Genomic DNA, 24,155 nt, shown 5'->3' with positions numbered 1-24,155 from the left:
ACTTCGAGGCAATGGAATAAAAGCAAAGGAGCAAAGGCATTAATGAAGGCTCCCTCTTTGCCTGTATGGTTGTTTATTTTACGTAGCATTGAAAGCGTGAAAGAAAATTTCAAGCTAGGTAAAATTAACAACCTAACAGACACTAAAGCAATCTCAGGAAGTTCATCCTGTGGTTAATAAGATTCAGTACTTTGACGTTGAGGAAAAAAGATGCACCAATATGCGGCAGTGTGTCATCGCACCTCATTAATTTTACTTTTTTTTTTTTTTTTTGACAGATAATTGGCAGAAAATGCATAGGGGATTAAAGTACTTAATTTTGCAAAGCAAAAAAAAAAATTCTTCACAAAATCAATTTTCCCTGATTTTTTTTGTTATTTTTTGAAAATTCCCTGATATTTCCCTGACTTTTCCCTGATTAATAAAGTTCCCTGACTTTTCCCTGATCTCCCTGATCTGTCGCCACCCTGTTCAATGAATAGCTTTCAAAAAGGAAGGCGCAATTGCTAGGTTTGTTGGGGTGTCGGGCTGTTAATCAGAATGGCGCCAATTCGAATCAGAATGGCGCCAATTCGAATCCATGCCAATAAATATCTCTTTAATATTTTTTTTTTTCCGTCAGATGCTCACATGGGCAGGACTGTTTGCCACAACCTGTTTTTTTACATGCACAATTATTGCTTTTTCACGAGTCACTACTCAGCCACACTTTTAATGATATTTATGTTTGAATTGAAAATATGTACAATCAAAAGGTGAGCGATGATCAAATTATCACAACGTTGTATTTAACGAGGTTTTGTTACTGATGTCTTTAAATTACATGCCTTCTCTTCTGCGCTTACTTTTTTTTCGGTTCTACTTCATAATGTTCTTCCTTTGAAATTCTTAAAGAGCGAAATACCTTATGAAACGATTCGAAGCACAGTGCGGAGTTCTGCACGGGTCGACTAGTGTAGTATATTAAGTTTTTTTTTTTTCTTTTTGAAGATGTTTTCTTTTTATGGTATAAAAATGTTCTTGCTATTATAGGCTTCATATTCAACGGATTCTTTTGATATTTTGTATAGTTAATTTTTAATCCCTCAAAATGGCATCAAATTTAAAATTTAATACTGAGTTTGTGAGAAATATTCACAGTATATAAAGTTTATACTTGCGAGTGAAATATAGAACTGTAGACCTTTATAGCAATACTAGCAAATATACCCAGCGTTGCCTGGGTCAGTAATAATTATAAGAAACAATCGCTACTTTCTTTCATTTTCTCTTTTAACTGAAAGAACTCGAAACTCATCGCTTTGACGTGATTAAAAATCGAGCTTCTTCCTTACCCATAAAAGTAAAATAGCAATAAATACAAAGAACCAACGAATATTCAGTTAGAAACGAAAGCACGAATTTAAGCATATAAAAATTTGAAGAATTTCCAAAATATGAACTAACAAAACAAAGATCACTAAATAAACCATGCACTTGCTTCATTTAATTAAATAGTACACACACACACACACACACACAAAAAGAGAAAAAAAGCTCTCTCTCTTCTATGTTTCCCTCAGGGTGCGAAAAGTTGAGTTTTCAAATGTTTAAACAAGGCTTCACTCGATGCGTGTCTTATCAGGTTCAGTCATTTCTCAAAAGATCAAAGGCGCCGCCTTGCCCGTAAGACGGCGCTGTAGTATAACCGGGGGAAATCATTTGTTTACATTAGTTAACGTATAATTTCTGCTGTAAAAAGTGATGTTTTTTCAATCTTTAACGTAAAATTTCTTTGATGATTAACCAATGTGTAGTACAGGTGAATTGATGCCGGAACGGCGTACCTGATCTGTTTTTCAAGGAAAATAAATTCCCTTTTCAGGTAAAGCTGGTACCAACTCAGTATTCAACTATTTCTCACTGGCGTTCACTTCTGGTAAAATGTATCCCTGAAGCACAGGGAACTCCAAAGCATTTTGAGCCTTGGTCTCACTTTTAGGAGTTTTTTCTTAAATGGATTAAATTTTTGCAGGGAAAGCTTGGAAATCAGGAAAAACTACTACTTTAGCAGGGTCGTGGGCACTTGGAATAGCTTACCGGAAGAGGCGGTAATGAGCAAGGGAGTGGATAGCTTTAAGAGGGCCATTGATCTTCATTGGGGACTAATTAATTGACTAGGACCAGCCTAGCTGGGCCCAGAGCCTGTTGCCGGTCGTCACATTTGTATTTGTATTTGTATTTAGTAAGTCGGCCCCAGGGATTACGTATAAATTTTTTGAGACATTTAATATGAGTTGATATCGAGAAGGGTTCGAACATTACTCTTCCTCTAAATTAAAAAAAAAAGTCTGAGAAGGAAACCTTGTTGTTTATAAATTATATAGTATTTTACTGCATATTTAAAGGTGGTATTTAATGGCGCAATCGTCAAGATTTCGACAATAATTGTTTTATTTTCACAATATCGGTAAGACTGTAATACATATTTGCTCTTTTGATATTATTTAGTTACAGGTACGTCGCTCAGCTTGATGAATTTTCTCTTTACCTTTATTTGGCGAAAACTGAAAAATTGCACTGACATCGTCAGCGAAAATTAAAAAATAAGGCAAACATTGTCGTATGTTTGCCTCTTTTTCTAATTTTACAAAATTTACACACTTTCAATTTTTACTTATGACAAGAATTTATTCTGCAGATTATGTCACATAATAATGGAGAATTGAAACTGATTTAGCGAAATATTTTAACGAGATTTCTCATATTATTTTAACATCTCGTTTTTTATTTGGCGAATTATTTTACTTTGTTTTGATTAAAAATCCGCGAAAAAAACAAAATAACATACTACTTCGAAAAATAAATAAATTCGATAATCGAAAGCATTTAAAGTTTTATTACATATAATTTTATTACCTATATATTTATTAAAAGTTTCAATAATCCTCTCAGTAAATGAAACCACCCACGAAACGACACTAAAAGTTTCAGTAAAATATAAAAAAAATCCGCTGAACAAACTATATTTGACAACAATAAAAGCTTCATTTTATTGAAACCAAAAAAACGAATATGGTGACAACAAATAAAATGAAAAATAATCGCCAAGGGTTGAAATGCATCCTGACGCACATATATGTAATTCTTTGGCGTCACAAAATTTGACAGCATTATATTTCTTGCCATTTAATATTCACATTAAAATCATGGGGGAATTATCGAGTCGCGGAACATGTGAAATTGGCGAAAACTGTTTCTTTTGCTAAAATTGTTGTCGCCAATGTTTGTTCTTTTGATACTTTGATGAAACTTTTATTGTTTTTTAATTAATTAATACATTTATCTGGCGAATTATTTTACACTTTAATTGATCCTTGGCTGAATACAGTAACATGGTTGCTTCCTAATACTGTTTAGTTTTGATTTGGCGGATTACAAAATAGCTTAATTTAATTTTCCATTTTTTTATTTTTTTTTCATTGTAATGTAATTTTTTATGCTACTTAATGGCTTTTATTTTTAATTCGATCTTCAACAAAAATTTTAAAAATTTGAGGAACTTTTCATGCTTTTTTGTTGCAATAATATATTTATGTGGCGAAGTTTCTCCCCTTTAAATTTCCTCACAATGCGTAAACATTGGAATACCATTTACCTTTTTAACAGGCTTGTTTTTATTTTTTTAACTGTGATTATTATTTTTATTTATTTATTTATTTTTTCAACAAGCAAAAGGTTTGTTCAAAAGAAAAAAAAAAGAAGGAATTATTATTATTTTTTTTTTAAAGGCTGGAATGTGTAGGTTTATAAAAATCTTTGAATGAAAAGCTGCCATGTTTTCCTTTTTTGAAATTTTTATTGGCATGTTTTTCCGGGTGAATTCATTATTGTTTCAATTTACTTTTAAATGATTTATATTTCTTCTTTTTTGACTACAAAGTACTCCTTTATGATATAAATTGTAATTTATAATGATCGATACTAACGATCAGTTTTATGGCAAAATTTTTATTTGATATGTTTTCTACTTACTTTTCTTTAGAAAAATTTTATCTCTATGCATTTTTTGTGCATTTTAATAGTTCTTATTGTAAAAAAACTAAAGATATCAAGTTGAGCCATTCACCATTTTCAGAATATGTTTTTAAGAAATAACTAATTTTGAATTAAACTTTAAAGTATAAGAAAAAAAATACTAAAAGCTCTTTGAATGTTTCCATAAATATATTTATCAACTAACAAAAATATCCGGCGTTGCCAGGGTTAGTAATAATTACGAGAAATAATCGCTACTTTCATTTGTTTTCTGTTTTAACTGATAAATATATTTATCAGTTGTGCTTGATGAAGCATATGTAATTAATTTATGCATAATAAAACCAAAAAAATACTTTTTCTTGATACAAATTATTAAGCATTGTTCATACGTTTAATAGACAGTATGGTTTCGTCCATAAGATGTAATGTTTAATTATATAATATTACGCATTATTTCATTCAGAACCAAATTTCCAGTGTTTGTTTTTTATTAATTGGAAGCAGAAATTCCCCCCCCCCCACCCCCCAAAAACAAAGTAAAAATAACAGTATTTCCAAAACATTTATTCACATACGTTTTCGAACAGAAAACTTCTTTTTAAGCTCGTTTCAAATTGTTATTCAATGTATAAATTGCAATAAATGCTCACTCCTATTTATATTTATTGAAGGTTTGCAGTTACATTACTCAAATAATTTTGAAAATGCTTATTGCAAAAAGTTGGAATAATTAATCACAACATTTTTTTTATACACAGAATTTACATTGATTTATCTTCCTCAGCTTATATTCATCTGATTTTGTTTCCAAACTTAATTTTTCTTGAAAACAAAGTTTCATATTTTTTCACTTTTTGCCTAAAATATCTTTTCAAACACTTTTCCTCAGGAAGAAAAAAAACACTTTTAAATTAACTCAAATACTTTTGAACTCAATTTTGAATAACTATTCTCTTTAAGAATAATCTTATCTGTTGTTTATATAGTTAAAAGTTGCTACAAAATCCACCAGATGTCACTGGAGTCTGACCAGGTTTTTTGTTTGATTGATTGGTTTCATACTACAACTTTTATTGAAATGACTGAGCCTGATAAGACGCATACCAAGTAAAGCCTTGGTTTAAATGACTTTAAACTCATGTTTACTCCGGAGAAGCCTTGATTCAAATTTTCATTATGATTACTTTTAATGTTGCTGTTGTTAGGCAACAAATTTTCGAAACAATGAGAAACAATTCTGAAAAATTTCCGGGAGATATCCATCAATCCACTCACTTCCCCACTTCCATCCGTCTTTTGATTCAAAGGCAGTCTAAAACTTTTCTGGACTTATAAGTTTTGGTATGAGGAGGCAGCTAAAAACCGCCATCTTGCTAGGCCTGGGCTAGCTCCTCCTTAACATGAATGCTGGCTGCACCCGTGCTTCTGAGTGCTTATATATATATATATATATATATATATATATATATATATATATATATATATATATATATATATATATATATATATATATATATATATATATATAAGTGTAGCAGGAAAGGAGGGGACCAATATTGTTGGATTGCTGGCCCACCTCCCTTCAAAAATTTACAATGTGGCCCTTGCGTAAAAAGAGTTTGAGACCCCTGTTTTATAATACTCAACCATTATGTCAAAACATAAAATTTGAGATCAAAGGTCAATCAGGATTTCTATAAAAGTCAGAGAAAAATACAAGTATATAAAAAAAATATGAACTCCACATAAAAATAAGAGCTACAAAAGAAAAATAAAGAAACCCATAAAAATAAGAACAACAAACTACACAACTCATTCAGACCTGGTGGATGGAGCTTTCATGGGATAGTAAGTTCTTCCATCAATATCCACTGAGCTTTCAATTTTTAATTTGTAGTTGGTCTTGAAAGGAGAATAAGCACCTTCACTTGGAGTAGAACCCATAAACTCGGTCCATCGCTCAGGGCTGCACTGAGCACTCCCCCAGGAGCCACAAACACCGTAATCCATAATCAAAGAACCAGGGAAGATACCTTGTAAATCTTTACATGAATCAAAAAGTCTATACACATACCTGTTAAATTTCAAAAGAATATGAGAAAAAATCAAAAGCAAAAATAAGTGCAAGAAATCATTAACCAAATCTGTACCTCACAGCCAGAACAAATTTAGTCACATAATCGCAACTTTAGGGGCGACGGGGAAAACTGCCTGGCGCATGCAAAAAATTGGAAGTGTGCTCTTTAATTTTTTTTTAACTAGGGGGCCCTGCCCCCTGCTCACCAACCCCCGAAGATTGCTTCGTAATCTTATTTGATTCGCAAAGATTTAAATCGTCAGTTGGAAAGAAACCTCTGTGTGGTGACCGGAGCAGAATAGTCCAAACGTAGTTAGTCCATGGGTTTCGTAACAGGCGAGTAAAATAGATACCCAATCTAAGGTGTGAGGTACCGTGCTGATGGATGGCATCTGGGTTGTATGATGTCTAGCTTGAAGGAGAGAACCAGCAACCTTGCTGCTGGAGGAGGTAAGGGTGCAAGTCTGCAACCCACCGACTGGCGAGGGGGCATATCTGCAACCCATCGACACTGCAGTAGGGCGGCAGGGGGTACTCATTTATGCACAAAAATGCAAAAGGCGCAGGTAGGAGAGAACAGACTGTTACAGAAGGCGAAAGCCACTGGGCCAGCCATTCCTGAGAAGGTAGGAGAAACCAAACGTCATCGATCGGAGGTTTCAACTCCTTCCCCTGCACAAAGTGCTGCATCTTAAACTGTAAGGACTGGTCAACCACAGTCCTATGTTCAAGCAATGCGTATGTTTAAGATGGCTGTTGTGAGAGAAACCTTCCCATCCGAGAGATTATCTCGCGATGACATTGAACATATTCAGCTTGTCTTTCTTTAAGGAGGACAGACCTGATTCTGAGGATCATATGCCAAAAATGCAATAGGTTTCTTAACAAAAATAGTACTAGGAAGGTTTTTGGTCTTCTTACTGGACTTTACACCCTATAGCGGCACCTAGCTATGATGGGTGTCAGTAATGATCCAATTTGCAGAGGTTACCTCTTTAAGGAGGAAACTATTACTCACATCCTGTGTGATTGTGAAATGTTTTCTGCCTGCAAACACCTTGGTCATCATTTGCTTGAACCATGCGAGATTCATGATATTCCTATTAGGTGTTTGCTGTATTCTTCTTCAACTACTGGTCTGTTTTAAGACTTCTGTTTGGGAACTAGTACAATAGACCTCTGGTCGCAGTGCTTGGTTCAGTTTAGCTCCCCTTTCATTCATTTCATTTCAAACATAAAAAGAAACAGATCAAAAACGCATTATACAAATACAAAAGTTACGACCAGCAACAGGCTCTGGGCCCAGCTAGGCTGGTTCCTAGTCAATTTACAATCCCCAGTGAAGATCAATGGCCCTCTTAAAACTAGCTATTCCCTTGCTCATTACTACCTCTTCCGGTAAGCTGTTCCAAGGTTCTACTACCCTGCTAAAATAATAATTTTTCCTAATATCCATGTTAGCCTGAGATTTAAATAGCTTAAAACAATGACCCCTTGTCCTGTTTTCAGTGCTAAACTTCAGTGCCCCGTAACATCTCTCATTTTAATAAATTTAAACAACTGAATCATGTCCCCTCGGTCTCTTCCTTGCTCAAGACTGTACATTTTTAGCCTTCTAAGCCAGGAATCATAGTCTAAATGAGAAAGTCCATTTATTAGCCTTGTAGCCCGCCTTTGAACCCTTTCCTATACATTAATATCTTTCTTAAGATAAGGAGACCAAAACTGAACAGCATACTCCAAATGAGGTCTTACCAAACTTCTATATAAGGGCAAAAGAATTTCTTTAGATTTGTTTGAAACAGATCTATTGATAAACCCAAGCATCTTATTGGCTTTGTTACTAGCTATGCTTCACTGTTGACTAAACTGTAGACGCCCAGATCAGTAACTTTTTCTGCCTGACTAATGACTGAACCTTGCAAATAATAACTTGTACACTTATTTCCATGCCCTAAATGTAGCACTTGACATTTCACAACATTAACAGCCATACCCATTTATCAGCTCACTCTGTAATATGATCTAGATCCTCTTGCAGCTGATTTGCTTGTTCTTCATTATCTACAATCCCCATAACTTTGACATCATCAGCGAAACAATTCAGGCTCCCAGAAATATTTTTATGAAAATCGTTCATAAAAACAATGAACAAAACAGGCCCTAACACTGATCCTTGAGGAACCCTGCTTAAAACCTCACTCCATTTAGAATAATTTCCCCTTACAACTACCCTTTGTTTCCTTCCGGTTAGCCAGATTTTTACCCAAATGAGTTTCCCCTTGTATTCCTATATCAGCTAATTTGCTAAGTAGAGCAACATGCGGTACCTTATCGAAAACTTTTTGAAAATCAATGTAAACAACATCTACAGGTTTCTTATTGTCTAAAGCCATGGTAACTTTGTCATAGAAATGTAATAAATTAGTTGCACAAGATTTACCCTGAAACCATTCTGAAAACTATTCAATAGATTATTAGTCTCTAAAAAATTTACTATTTTAATCTTTATCAATGTTTCAAAAATTTTGCAAACCACTCACAGGTCTATAATTTCCCACACTCCCTTTATACCCTTTCTTGAAAAGCAGTGTAATGTTAGCCAGCTTCAAATCCTCTGGCACTGTCCACAAGTTATAAGAAGCATTGAAAATATTTACAATTACATCTGCTAATTCCTCTGCACATTCAACTAAAATTTTTGGATAAATATTATCTGGTCCAGGAGCCTTAGTCTCTTTAATTTTTTTTCAAATGAAGTAAAACGTCATCCCTGGAAAATACAAAGTCCTCAAGCTGTACTATAGCTTGTGTCAGGGTTGTTTGGTTTAAACCACGTTGGTTTAAACTATGATTTAAACCATTTGGTTTTTTCAAAAAATAAAGCCAAAAAAAAAATTTATTTTACAGGATTACATTGATTGAAAATATATTGAAAAATGTAAAATTCCATTTATGCTAAGTTACTAGCTAAGTTGCAGAGATAAATACTAAAATTGCAAAGTTGCTTCTTCAAAATGTATTACAAGCTTTAATCGAAAAAAAAATATTAATATATTTTTTATTTCATATATGTGCCATAAAACAGATTTCAGTCAACTTCCATCATTATGCTTAATTTGCATGATTAGTTAAGATTTACTAAGGATTGAATCTTTTATTGTAGATGCAATTCATTATATTGCTCACTCCTGTTGCAGGGGTGTGACATTTTTGCCCATTTATTTGCACTTTCCTGGAATTTTAACTTTGACTTGTAAGGTAATCAACAGTCTAACTTAATTGTTTGCACCTAAAAATTAAGGTTTGTTCTGCAGGTGAACACAAATAATATTTTTCGAATCAAATTTTAAAAAAAAGTTTATACTTCACATATATAACGTTTTTGGCAAAAAAAATTTCTTGAAATAGAATTTGCTACACATTTATTTGTTTTAAAGAGTTTGCATTTAATATTTTTTTAAACTTCAATGCTGGATGCAACATGTATGCCAGTAAATAAGCTGTAATTTAAGCCATGTTACAACATTTTTTGTATTATTGATTTGGTTCTTTGTTTTAGCGATAGTCGATATCTTTTCCAAGTCTTTCCAAAATAAGAACGGAGTCGAATATAGAGCAGCACTTTTTTTTTAAAACTTTGTCAGTACAACAGCAATTGATTTTTTGACTGTTCAATCATGTACTGTTGTACATTTTGCTTTACTTCAATATTTGCGACATTGTGTATATAAAAATCAGCATTATGTAAGATCAGAAAGAAAAAATATGAAAATTGTTCTTTTGAAAAGATTATGCTTAAAAATATAACTTTTACCTTTATTCGATAATTATTCATATTATGTTGGTTTCATAAAGTTTTTTTCTTGGATCTTCATTATATTCTATCTTAACCCGCATCACAACCACTTCTTGAAGTATTTCGTATCATAAAGGGTCTATATATACATGCATACTAATATGTTAATCAAGGCAAACATTTCAATCAATATTTCCCCGCAGAAAGCTATTTTAATTATTTAATTTAGTAACAAGATTTTGTTCTTATCTCTTTAATTAATCAAGAAATTAGGTATATTGTGACTATTGAATAACTGTTAATTACATGGAACCTTAATTACCTTCCGAAAATTATTGTTTTTCTCACAAATAGTATTTAAACCAAAAAAAAAACCAGTTTACACCAAAAAAACCTAGTTTAAACCAAAAAAAACCACTTTTTTTGGTTTTTTTTGAAAAAAAAAAAAAAACAGTTTTTTTTTACCAACCCTGGCTTGTGTCTTGCTGGTGTCAACTGTTGAGATACAGTTATCATTAAAAACACTCGAAAAGAAGTTATTAAGAACAATAGCAATATCACTGTCATCCTGAAATAAAATTCCGTGCTCATCAACCAGTGACCCAATATGATTATTTTGAACTTACCCCGAATTAGCATAAGCAAAAAACCTCTTAGGATTCCTGTCTATGTTATCTACCAGCAGGGGTGCCCATCCCCCCCCCCCCCCAAGCTTAATGGCGCAAAATCCCCCCCAAAATTTTTCTCGCTTTCGAATTGGGTTAAACAGTTTTTAGAGTGTGCAATTTCCAGTCAAATTCACGGGGGGGGGGGGGGGGGGTAGCGCTAACAAATACCATTTGAACTGAAATTTTGTTGGATTGTTGACCTGCCTTACCTTCCCGAATTTTAAAACGTGGACCTTGAGTAAACAAGTTTTGGGTACCCCTGAATTTTGTTACACCTTATTATTATATTTTTTTCAAACGTATGAATAATTACAGGGACAACTTTTTGTTTGGGATGGAGTCATTACTAGATGTATACAATATGAACCGTGAAACGGAAATTTATTGTCACTTAGATATAAGGTCCGGGGAGTTTCTCCACTGGAAAATTTTCGAAATTGTAATTTTAAAGCCACAGTTTTACACGATCTCTGGTGATGTTAGGGGAACAAAAGGTTTGGTGGCCCCTTCCCAGTAATTTTTCAATATTGAAACTTTAAAAGTGCAATTGTAAATAGTCTACCGTTGTGTTAAGGAGGGCTTTCCTTTGTTTTCAAAATCGTAGTTCTAAAAACGCAGTTTTAGAGTATCTGTGGTAATGTTAAGGAAAGAAGAGATCCTAGGGCTTGCCCCTGGAAAATTTTCAAAATTAAAATCTTAAAAACGCTATCTATGGTTGGGGGACAAGCAGTTTTCTGAAACTGAAGTTCTAAAATCGCAATTGTAGCCGACCTTTTGAGGATGAATGATTAATTGAGAGGGTGTTTCTCGGAGGTTACATTGGGAGCACTCTCATGGTTTTTCGAAATTGCAGTCCTAAATGGTGTAGGCCATCTTCAATGACGTTAGGCTAAAAAATGGGGTTTGAGAACATTTTTCCGGGATTTTTTTCAAAACCTAAATTTTGATAACTCGCTTCCAGGCCAGCTTTGGGGACGTAAAAAGAAGGGTTTGGAGTTCCCCACTCTTCCTTTCAGTTTGGCTACGTCTCTCCTCTCTTCATTGTCAATTTTAATTACTGATAAACATATTGTGGTAATATTTTCTTACAATTTTCCTTTGCCAAACACCATTCATTGCTTGGATTTTCCATAACAAAACTTTCAATTTCCCCCCTAATATTTTTGCTTTCTTGCAATACAAGCGTTTGCGGTCTTGGGAAAAGGACTTTTAACATTTAGAACAGATGTGGTAATTTTCTGCGATACCTTAGGTCTTTATTCCACTTCATTTTAATTTAAATATGCCACCTGCATCTCTTGATCAAGCTATGATTTACTTACGATTTTTACAATCAAAAATTTAGAACTTTTGGTGTGAGTATTCATTACAATAATTTGAATCTCTTTTTGCATTTAACTGTTATTATTATTATTTTTCCTCTCTATTTCAAATTTATTTAGGCGACCCATACATTTTTCTCCACTTAGCAATGATTTTCAGGACAATATTTTTCATCAAAAAAAAAAATAATAATAATAATAATAATAATAATATTACATATGGGAATGTTTCGACGAACCCTATCCTATGGGCTGTTCTAATGAAGCTGTCCTACTTATTTATGTTTTTATTTTTTTTTTTATTTTTTTAAACTGAAGAATCATGAAGCATAGTTTTGTATAACCAGGGTCACCAAGAGACAAAGCGTGCACCATGTCGCCTTTCCTCCCTCCTTTGAGCCGAGCCCATAGTTTCCGACTAGGCAGACATATCCATTCTGCGGCCTAGTGAAGAGTGTACTGTACTGAATACCTTTTTTCTTTTGCTTTAATAAAAACGTTTGAAGCGTACATTTCCGATACTCTTAATAAAAGAGAATCATGGATGTTCCTAAGTTGTATTTTAAAATTACATTTCCTATTCAAATTTCACAGAAAAACTTTTTGTCACCATTATTTCAATTGTTCATTTATAATTACTAATTTAATTTTCCAAAACAACGAAGAGTTTCTCTTTCTCTTCGTTCGTTTTCATCGCTAAAATGAAATTGGCGGCTCCACTTCTGAAAAACTGGGGGGTGTAGCACCCCCTCCCTCTTGGCGACGGCCCTGAAGAGTACGCGAAAAAAGTATTATTAATGCATCTATTTCTTGTTCAATAAGTTTAAGTATTTTTTCTTTCCAAAATTCAAAAATTTCATGTTCTAAAGAAAAAAAATTTGGAAAAAAAAAATCCCCCCCAAAAATTTTGATGGCGCAACTTGCGCCATAATCCCCCCCCTGTGGGCACCCCTGTCTACCAGTCTTTGCTCCAACTCTCTTTTCTGAATTCGTACCAAATACTTAAATTTACGCCTTGCCTTACAATATTGGAGCCTATCTGCATAGTGACCAGTTTCTTTAAACTTATGAAAAGCGGCTTGCTTGTAATTTATAGCGTCTTTAGTTTCCCTGGAGAACCACATCCGCCAAATTTTAGTGTTGGCACCCTTTTTCCTAAAAGGAACATGGTCCCGAACCGTTTTCGCTAAATTTTCCTTAAACTCTGTCTACTGAAGATTCACATTTAGTCCGTGGAGTTAGTGACAAAAATACCCAAAACATTTCACTTCCGGATACCAGTCTGAAATTTTGCACAGTGCTTATGTACATATCTAAGAGCAAAAATCCGCCGGGAGGCATTTGATCAGAGGTCATGAACCCCCCTGTGATGATGTCATCAAAATAGCCGCCTTATTAAGAAAAGTACGTTCGTTTAACCGCTTAGAACTCTATTATGGATCTTAATATTGCGATATTAAAGTATGTCATTTAAAAGCGCTTTAAAAGAGCTATTTAATAGTGATCGACTTTTTTTCCTATCACAAATATTTTAATGGTTATTACAGTTAACGTCATCAAAATGGCCGCTTGGAAAGGTAAGTACGTACATTTAACTGCTTAGAGCTACATTATAGATCTTTATATTGTGATATGAATGTGTATCATCTAAAAGAGCTTTAAAAGAGCTATTTAACAGAGATTGATTTTTCCTCCTAAGACAAGTAGTTTTAAAGTTATTAAAATTTCCGTCATTAAAATGGCCGTCGTGAAAAGGTGGAAAGTTTCGTTTAACTGCTCATAACGCCATTAGAAATCATTCTTCGGTAAAAAATAGGTACACTAAATAAAAGCTCTAAAATAAACTAAAAAATTAGGAATTCCCCCGCTTATAGTAAACAGTTAAAAAAAATTTCACTGCAATAACATAACTACATGGGGCGGGGGGGGGGGGGGGACATTCTCATTGAACTGTTCCAACTGTTCCACCGCATCTAACCCGCACTGAAACTTTTAATTAAAAATTCCTTACCGGATTAAATACACATATGTATTGTCACGTAATAATTCAATTATTCTGCAAGTGCGAACATCTGCCATCTAGCGGCAAGAATCAGAACGAGTACTCGATTTTTTTCCCGCCAACAAGCTGTAACAACTTTGGATTGCAGTCTGCATAGCTAGTTTTTTTCCAGTTCTGCTGTTCTCAGTAATAATTAATTCCATAGTGATATGTTTATTATTCAGATATAATTTTCAATAACTGAATATTTGACTGGTTAATGCTGTAGCAAATAATATCAAATAAAGGTGGGTCATATAATTCTATTACGGTTTGAAATCGATAACTTCAGTTATTGGTTCCATCTAGCATTAAAATTATCATATATAGCATGTATTCATTCCTTTACGTCCTTTTCAATAAACAAAACGTATTTAAAACTCGCAGTATTTTTTAGAATAAATTTTTCTCCTTCATTTATTCCATGTGACCTCAAAATACTAACATAGCTTGCAATCATTTCTTTCATGTGCTTTTGAAAAAGTAAAATATTTAATGAATTGAGTGTTTGTGATCTAGGTTCCATCTACGCCCTGCTAAAATCTATTTAGTGGGCTATGCAGAATGCATATGGCAAAGATAAAATGTTGGTCATGTTAGGTGGTCTCCACATAAAAATGGCTGTTTCATCGGCTATAGGTACATGGCTTGAAGGAAGTGGATGAACTGAACTCCTAGTAGAAGCTCATGTAACAACATCGGGAAGAGCAGAAAGAACACTAAAAGTTTTGCATGTGAAGAGACGTCGATACGCTCACGATTTTGCAGTAACCACTCTCCAAGTTCTGTTAGAAAAAGCGTATCAAAATGGAAAAGATATAGACGAAACATTGGGTTAAGCGAAGATCAGAAGAATCGACTCAGTTTAAGTACTGGAAGATCACCATGGAGCTAGAATGTGTACTTTTAAATCTGGTGTGCACTATTCGTCAAGAAAATTTCTCAGATTTTACTGTCACTCTTGAGAACATATGTCATGGATGTTTGCTCTTTATCATACAAATCATACCCGATGACCTTTAGTATTTCTGTTCAATTTTAAGCAATCACCAGAGATGCATCCAGCTATTTTTCAGGAGTTTCATAAGGGAAATATATCTGGCTCCAAAACTGAGAGGAAATTTTCCAGGACGACACACGACCATTTGCATGAACAAAGAAACAAATTAATTTAAAAATCATCAACTAATCTATCACGTTCAAGTCATGAGTTGTCATTAATACAATGGATGCTTGCTGGACCGGAAGTTGTGCGCATGATTGGGGAGTTTGAAGAAAATCAGAGCCTGAAGTCTGACGTCGCTACTGAAAAGCTAGATACTAGATACATGAAGATACTAGAAGCTTTTGTATTCGGTATGAAGCTCATGTTTCCAGCCCAGTTGAAACGTTTGAAGAACACGGGAATCCGGGAACCCTTTCGAAGATGACGATTTAACTACAGTAAACAGCAACAAAATTATTCTCTCGGAAAAAAGCTTAGTGTTAAGAAAATTATCCATACGTGATGTTATTAAAAGAAACAATCTCCTCTTGATGAGCAGAAAAATATTTCTTTTCAGTCCAAAGACAAGCAAAACATTGTTGCTTTGAGGAGGGGCAGCACTCTTTTTGCTAAGCTATATGTTGCTTGCCAAGCAATTCAAATGGATGTAAAATAATTTTTTCTCATGAAAACAGCTCGTGTCCACCTTCTGTATCCAACCTTGGCAAATTTAGGAAACCAAGAAAAAAGTCTGACGTAGTTTCTTGTATCGTCCAATCAACTGGACTGGTTTTGACGGCTATTCCGGAACCAAATTGTTCATTGATGGGGTTGCATTGATTCACATGCTTGTTCCTCAGTCTACTCGAACTGTCCTGCGATCAGATTGTGAAGCCGTACATATTAATGAGGCTAAAAAGCGTTCATAGGGTAGATTTAGTTTTTGACCGGTATTCAAAAGGAAGTTTGAAAAGCGACACGAGACAATTTAGAGGATCTGGACCAAAAATAAGTATTAAATCCAATGTTTTGATACCAAAGTCATTTACTAAATTTCTTGCGAAAGATAAAGATAAAGAGGATAAAGAGAAGCTTTTCGAATTTTTGGCAGAAAATCTCGTGAAGATGGATCTACCAGATGGGAAGCAGGTTGTATGCTCCTACAAAAACACTGTAATTGCTTCAGTCAAGAACAATTTTGAAACCATGTCTCTCGTATCCCACGAAGAAGCCAATGCGAGGCTATTCCTTTATGTGCAGCATGCAATACAATACTCGGGTCATACAAAGATCACCGTGAAAACTGTTGACAGTAATGATGTAGTGATTTCTATGTTCCGAGTAACGAAACTGCAAGAGCTATGGGTGGAGTATGGAAGTGGAAAATATCTGCCATATCTTCTCATCCACGTTTTGCACCGTAAAGTTCCACAAGGTGTTCCAGATCTTCTGCCTTTTCCCATGCCTTTACATGAGCAGACGGTGTCTAGTTTTGCCAGTATTGGTAAAATTAGGTACTGCATGGAAAATGTGGATGGTAATTAGAGATGTTAACAAAGTTTTTTTGTACTATACTAAAGTACCTGAGAGCATCAATGAAGACGATGAGCATTTCCTACTTATTCAGCGCTTTGTAGTCCAGACGTATCATTCATCAAGCTCAGTGGAAACCGTAAATGAGGCTAGGAGAATTTTCTTCATCCAGCAAAACAGACCAGTTGATTGTATTCCACCATCTAGCAACGTTCTTCTGCATCACCTTAAGAGAGCAATATGGACAAAATATCTTCAGCAAAATTTTCAGCTCTTGGATCCATATCAGTGGAGACGGAAAAAAAAAATAGATGAAGAGTTTGAACCTCTTTGGTATGCACACCTTGAAATAACAATGGAGAAATTACAGGAACTTATATCATGCAAGTGCAAAGAGATGTCTACACGCTGTCAATGCGTCAGATCAGGTCTGGATTGTACACTTCTTTGTAGTTGTGAGGGTCAGTGCAATACGTAAAACGTTCCTTAAAAAAACTCATTACAATTTTCGTTATAACAGGTATTTTTTCTTTGTATTAAAACATGTAATTTTCGTCTACTTCTCTTACATGTTTAAAATGTACGCATTTTAACAAAATTGTTTTATTATACGATAGCATTAAAAAGTAAGTTCTCGATCCATTTGGGGCGGGGACTTTGATCATGTCTGCATTTTAACCTTTCTTTCATTCAATATAAAAGTAAAATACTGACAAAAACTGTTAAAACATGAAGTACAAATTTAAATTTAATGAAACTGGAAAGGTTCTTTTATAATGCAGGTATAACAGTAAAAATTTTATTTCAATATCGCAGAATACAGGAAAGTCATTATTTTTCTATCAATTTTCACGTTGATATTGTAATAATTATTAAACTATTTGTCTTCTTTACTAATAATAAAGCTCAAAGTTTGTCTGGATATCTGTCTGGATGTCTCTTTATGATGAGCTTAGCACCTAAACTGTTCGGCCTAATTTCACGAAATTTGGCACAGAATTAATTTGTAGCAGGAGGGGTGCACCTCGAAGCGATATTTCGAAAATTCGATTTTGTTCTTTTTCTATTTCAATTTTAAGAACATTTTACCTAGCATATTATCATAACGTGGACGGCTAAATTACAAAATTATCATAACGTGGAACCGTAACATGAAAAATTTTTTGAGAAGGTCAGGGCCCACCCAGGCTGTCTTGCAACTGAGGAAGGAAGGAATCGTAAAATGGCCGAGCAATTAACGCAGCAATTTAGAGAAAAATTCATCATCCATTGTTTGTAAATATACAGGCGAATAAAATGAACTTTTAATTTTTCTACTACGAGCAAAGTCGTGCGGGTACCGCTAGTAGAAAATAAAACTAAGCACTGTTAAAGAGCTTTTTTAAACGGCTTTCAGATAATGTATTTGAATTTTACAAAATTATGACCTATTATGTAGTTCTAAGCAGTTAAACCAACGTATTAACCGATACATGGTGACCATTTTGATGACGTCACCACAGGGGGGTCTTGACCTCCAATAAATTGCCTCCCGGCGTTTTCTTGCTCTCTTATATGAACATAAGTGCTGTACAAAATTTCATACTAGTATCCGGAAGTGAAATTTTTTTGCACAAACTCCACCGACTAATTGTTATTGTCCAATCCGGAAAAAAAAATCTGCTTTCAAACTCTGCCTAAGTGCCACAAAATCAGTATTTCTGAAATTGGGCACAAACCTAAAATTTTCTATTTTGTGCATATCAAATTTAATCCCAAACCTAATACTGTAGTGGTCACTATCTCCAATGTGTTCCCCTACACATAACCCTTGAACAGAACCTTCCATGTCACAGAAAACTAGATGCAAAAGCATGTCTTGTCAAGTATCCTGAGTTACAATTTGATCTAAGAAACAGTCACCAATTACTTTCAAAAATTCCTCTTCTCTGCTATTACAGTGGTAAAAATTATTCCAATCAATTCCTGTAAAATTTAAATCTCCCATTATGATGACTGACCCCTTGCTTGAAATGTCACTAATAATACTAAACATCTGTTCATTTTGACCCTGGCTTAAGTTGGGTGGCCTATAAATGTTCCCTAAATGTAATTTTTTGCCCTTATTGCTCATCAGCTCCAGCCAAATCATACAGTCTCATTAGGTTTATCATTAATTACCAATTCACTGCAAGTTAAAGTGTCTCTGATGTAAAATAAAACCCCACCACCTTTTTTACCTACTCTATCTTGTCTAAACAAATTATACCCAGCAATAGAGATAATAAATCAGCATCATTTTCGGTAGCCCATGTCTCAGTCACTCCAATAATATCCAACCTCTCGTCTATTATTATGCTTTTCATTTCTTCCATCTTGTTCCTAATACTATATGCATTGGTATAAAAAACCATATGTAAGCCCATCTTACTTTCATTTAATGCTGTGCGATTATTTGAATCCCAACTGTTAAAATCTTTTCTCTTATTAGCCACCCTCTTTCCGTTTCTACTAAAATCCCAATAGTTAGTCCCCTTTTGAATTCTGCTTCTTAAACCATGCCCCCCATTCCAACTTAGTTTTCTGATTTTGAAGCCTCTAAAACCAAACCACTAACCATTTTAATCCCTGTAGAGCTCAGATGCAGGTCATCTCTAGAAATCCAATCGTGTTTACATTTACTCAACACATCAATAAACATGATACGATGCTTTATGCAAATATCCTTGAGTACCAGGTTCATACACCTAGCCCGTAATATATTAATTTTTATGGCCAATCTTATGCTTGTATGTATGCAATTTGTTTGAAATTTAAAATAAACATGCAATAAGGTCATTTACACTTGGTTTATACCTTATTTTTATGACTTTCATCCCCTTCCCTAGTCATCCCCTACAACTGAAATTGCAAAACATAACTTACACTATGTCTATATATTAGTTTTCTGTCAAAAAAAAAAAATTTTTTTTTTTTTGGAAAAAAAAAATTGTGCTTTAAAAGGTTAAAACAAGTCTGCTTATTGGCTTTTCCCTCTATCTTTGTGTTTTTTCCTTTCACATTTTTCTAAGTCTCAAAAAAGGGAAAAAAATCAGTGTGATAAAAATGTTTAAAAATATAAGTTATTACATTTCAAAAAATGTGCAACTAACAAAAATGTACTTTTGTATTAAAAATGTCTTTGGGAAAGATGCCAAACAAAACTGGTTCAACTTATACTAAACAGATTAGCGAAAACAAAGATTGCAAAGTAGTATTGCTTTCAAAGAAAAGTACCAAGGAATATAACACAATATTATAAGTGAATGGATACTTACTGCTTTGAGACATAATAATCAATTTCTTCCACAACTTCTGTCCCATCATCTACTTTAGAGCTTTTAGTAACATTGAGAAATCTACTTTGCCAAGGCGTGCATGATAAATAGCAAATGATGCGACGGAAATTATACAAACATGATGGGCATCTAGAAAATCCTAAACCTTCTACTAAATCCATTTGCTGCTGAAATGCTACAAGCTGAGATATACTGCAACAAACATGTGGATCATCATCTGTGAATAAAATATGTATTTTACAAGTCATATAAAGGGATAAATAATTAATTTATCCACAAAGGTGGCGTTTGAGACTGAAAGTGGGGAGTTAAAAAAAAAATAACTAAAAACCATAAGATTTTTAGCAGCAGCACAAAAATGAAAGAAAAAGAAAAAAATAGAGTACAAAATTTTGGTTAGGCTGGCTTACAGAGCATATGAGTGGCAATTGATGCAAATCTAACAGCTTAACTCACACTTTTCTTAAGATTTTGATGAATTATGTACACAATAACTTTCCCCAAAGAAACACTTACCCATGAATTATACTTACATAGTACTCGAAGTATTTTGAGATGTCAAAAACACTAGGCAATAATTTCATTAGGCAAGTATGGTTTGTTTAAGTAAAACAATTGATTTACTAATATCTAAACAATGAATACATAAACCAAAAGTTACTGTTTGTGCTAAATAATGTTTCGTAAACAGATATACAAAGTAAAACAAATAATTATGATCTGAAAATTTCATTCTGACATTTCTGCTTAGGTTTTGGCTCCAAAATTGGAAAATAAATAAAGAAATTAATCATAAAAAGTGGGAGGGGGGGTTTCCCCCTCTTAACCCTCCGAATTGTGCCACTGTGTTCATTCACATAAAAATAACTTTGGATAGTTTTTTTTTTATTCTATGTTACCTTAATAAAACTTTTTTCCTTGCTAATTCACATCATATAAACTACAAAATAATAATAAAAATAAATAAATAATAAATAAATAAATAAAAACATTTATATTTATCTTACTACATCAAAGAATTTTAACATAAATTTAGCAAGGATGAATAAGGTTGCTAACAGTGGCTGTAATAAGCACGTGCAAACAAAATTTCTTTTTTTTTGTGGGATATCTTTTCATCCATAAGCTCATTCCTTTTGTATTGAAAAAGGCGTTCCTTGTAACGCCAAAACAAGTGTCTGCAGCAATCTGCAATTTCTTTTTTGTTTATGCACAAAGGCATTTATTTAACTTATCAAATACACATTAATTTGTAAAATTCATTTTTTCTATTTCCCCCCCCCCCCTCCCCCCCCCCCCCAAAAAAAAACTTTTTTTCCAAAAATCAAAATTTCCAGAAAAGTTTCATCTCAATTTAATAAAGAAAAGTTACCCTGCAAACAATATATTAACAGAAGATTATACCATAAATAAATTCAGGACAAAGGTTTTGTAGAAGCTCCAATGATGTGATATCATAATCTTCAATTGTTACGTTTCCCACAGCTTTTGGAGGTCCATCATAAACACATGGTGCATCTCCAAATTGTCCTTCGCAATGACCATACATAACACACTGGCCATCTTCTTTTGGAACAGTCTGGAAACAATTAAACAGGATATTCAATGTTTACTGTTGAATTTTATTGTTTTATGCAATAAATCCTTCAAACATAAATGCATAAAAACTACAAATATTTGTCAGTTGGAAAGAAATAAAGCTTAACTATTTTTGCTTTGTTACTGACACCACAATGCTATAAAATTCTTTAGAAGTGATAGCGATTAAAAAAAACAAGATGTTTTCCACGTTCACTAACATTTCCAGTGATCAAAGCAGTGATGTTCCCATCAATTTTTCTGGGGCTATATATCCATTAAGTAATCCATTATGCACAATATGTGTATGCGATCATATACAGAACATTGCTAAAAAATGTTTGAGAGGATGGGGACCCTATGGGAACATCCCTGTATCAAAGGAAAGTCATTTTCCCTTTGAAACTAGCCAACATATTAATTTGAAGGAGCTTTAGTTCTGTGATTAGTTTGTGAATTTTAGTTCTGTAGGATACTAGTAGAACAAAAAGAACACTTACCTTATCAACATATTTCAATTTTAAAGTCTAAGCATTAACTATTTATAAGCTTATTCTTATGTGTTGGGCATGATAGCAAGCTCTCATATCTTACATTATAAAATTCTTCGATATTTAGATTTCCCATAGTTAGAATCTCTAATTCTCAAACCTTAATACATTATTTTATTAATTCCTTAGAGATCACAAAACTGAAATTTTTGCTTTAAATTATTTTTAACAAACTTTTGTTGTTGAATAATGTATGAAAAGGTTTCAACTGAAATAAAGCTTTTAATCAAGAACTGCAAAACAGACTAATGTGATTCATGGTTGAAGCTGGAAACATTATACAAGTTCGAATTCAAGCAGCCAATTGGGGGGGGGGGCAGAAGGGGGCAATTGACTCCCCAATGACCTTGAGAAATCAATATTTCCATAGATGAAGGCGCGGTTTTTCGCTATTTTACGGTATTTTTTTTCATTAAATATGCCCTTTGACCCCCACCCCGTGGAAAAATTTGAAATGGTGGGCCTGTTTGAATTGAAGAATCTAGGTATTAACTGGTGAAGTTCAACATTCATGTCTGGTTTCTTAAGAAATAAAAATGTTGCTGAGAAGAAAATCGTCAAATTTATACACTTATTTAAAACTATTTTAGTCTATAGAGATGAACTTTAGCATGACGGAATTATCATTTCTTAAAGTATCAAAAAATACTGTTAATTTCGAGATATATTCTATTTATGTATCCATATAAGGATAACATTGCTTACGAATCAATAAAATAGTTTTTAAATAACATTGGATATCATTTAGAAATTAGTTAATGATGAAGCAATTAGCCGACACTGATTAAACTATTAAAAACTACAAAACAGAAACAAATGAGAGACTACAAACATAAAGCACTTTTTAAGCAAAGTTTTCAAAAACAGGATATGCTACAGCTCATTATAGCGCCAATAAAAAGTACCGTCAAGTTTTACAACTTCAAAATAGATGCCATTCTATTCAAAATATTAATTCTCGTAAAAATTGCAAAAACAAACGAGTTTCTAAACATCAACTTTAAAAATCGCAAAACGTTACAGAAATGCTCAAAGAGCACTGTTAAAAAAGTTAAGAAACATTTTCTCTTACCTTCGAGATTACTATCGAAGTTAAACTTAATAATACTGTTAATACTTGTAACCAAACGATCAAATTCACCGGTAATGAGTTGGCCATTAGTCTATGTGCGAAGATATATGAAATTCCTTAAATTATTCTTGCACCATCATCAGCAGTTTCACAAATGTAAACAAACGGGCTGCGACCACTCGTTGCGTTATTCACTTTCTCGCATGTCGCTTTCTTTCACGCAACCGCAATCTGTTCACCTCGTCTTGTGACACGCTTTTTGCGCTTTCTTCAATGACCTTTTTCCCCACCCCTCTTCTTTTCAATTGCTGGGTTACTACCCTCCAATCACGCTTAACACGCTCAATCACCTTAAGCTACTGACAACTTCCTTTTTTTCTGGCTATTTCGCTGGATGTTTATTAATCGTGATTTGTTTTCCCCAGCTACATTAATAAAAGAGAACGGTACAGAAGAAGCGCGAGTCTCAAGTGATATGGTAGGAAAAGAAAAGCATGAAAAAATACTACTGCGGAAAAATATGAGCCTCGCGGAAAAGAGCTTCTCTTTTTTAAATAAAACTTTTCTGTCTGGTTAATTTTTCTTTGTCTGATTTCGCATCTCTTTCGAAAAGATTTCTGATTTTTGATCACTCATTTTTTTTTTTTTTTTTGATTATTTCTTTAAAGTATATTTTTTAGATGAATTTCCAGTTTTTTTTTTTTTTGTTTTATTTTATTTTATCTTATTTTATAGAGAGATTTAAAAGGCAGAAGCAAACCAATAAATTCAACAATAAAAAAAGTACCTGATTTTTGTTTTTTTTTTTTTTTTTTGAGCAATCACGATTGCTTATTGCTTTCATTTGACTGTTTTTGACGTCCTATCATTTTATTTTCCCGCCAGCGCCCTCTGCAGCACCACCGTCGACCGGCTCCTCATTGATGCTGCTCCTATAGCGAAAACAGTCTCCAGGTTGCGTCAATATCCTACACACACGCGCATACATACATCACTACACACAAACACACATACATCCACACACATACACAAACACATACCCATACACAGACACAAACACATACACACAACTACCCACACATTCATGCCTACACATACATACCCCGCCCTCATGCACACAAACACTCATACACACAACTACCCACACACTCATGCCTGCACACAGACACAAACACACATGCCTACACACACA

At 33.8% G+C, this 24,155-nt stretch overlaps 1 protein-coding gene across 1 annotated transcript in view; it reads right to left on the bottom strand.

The window, feature by feature from the left end:
- The window catches only part of LOC129233532 (NPC intracellular cholesterol transporter 1-like), a 105,918-nt gene extending 82,734 nt beyond the window's left edge, over window positions 1-23,184 (bottom strand). Inside the window, exons 1-4 of the mRNA XM_054867545.1 lie at window positions 22,964-23,184; window positions 21,167-21,341; window positions 19,742-19,979; window positions 5,843-6,094 (exon numbers count right to left, since the gene is read on the bottom strand). Of these exons, the coding sequence (XP_054723520.1) occupies window positions 5,843-6,094; window positions 19,742-19,979; window positions 21,167-21,341; window positions 22,964-23,050 (752 nt within the window). The 5' untranslated portion in view covers window positions 23,051-23,184. The remainder of the gene's footprint in view (window positions 1-5,842; window positions 6,095-19,741; window positions 19,980-21,166; window positions 21,342-22,963) is intronic.
- Window positions 23,185-24,155: the final 971 nt, after the last annotated feature.

The sequence above is a fragment of the Uloborus diversus genome, chromosome 1 (assembly GCF_026930045.1).
Source record: "Uloborus diversus isolate 005 chromosome 1, Udiv.v.3.1, whole genome shotgun sequence".
Classification (NCBI taxonomy): Eukaryota; Metazoa; Arthropoda; class Arachnida; order Araneae; family Uloboridae; genus Uloborus; species Uloborus diversus.
The sequence above is the reverse complement of the archived record's forward strand: the minus strand, read 5'-3'. Positions and strand labels throughout refer to the sequence as shown.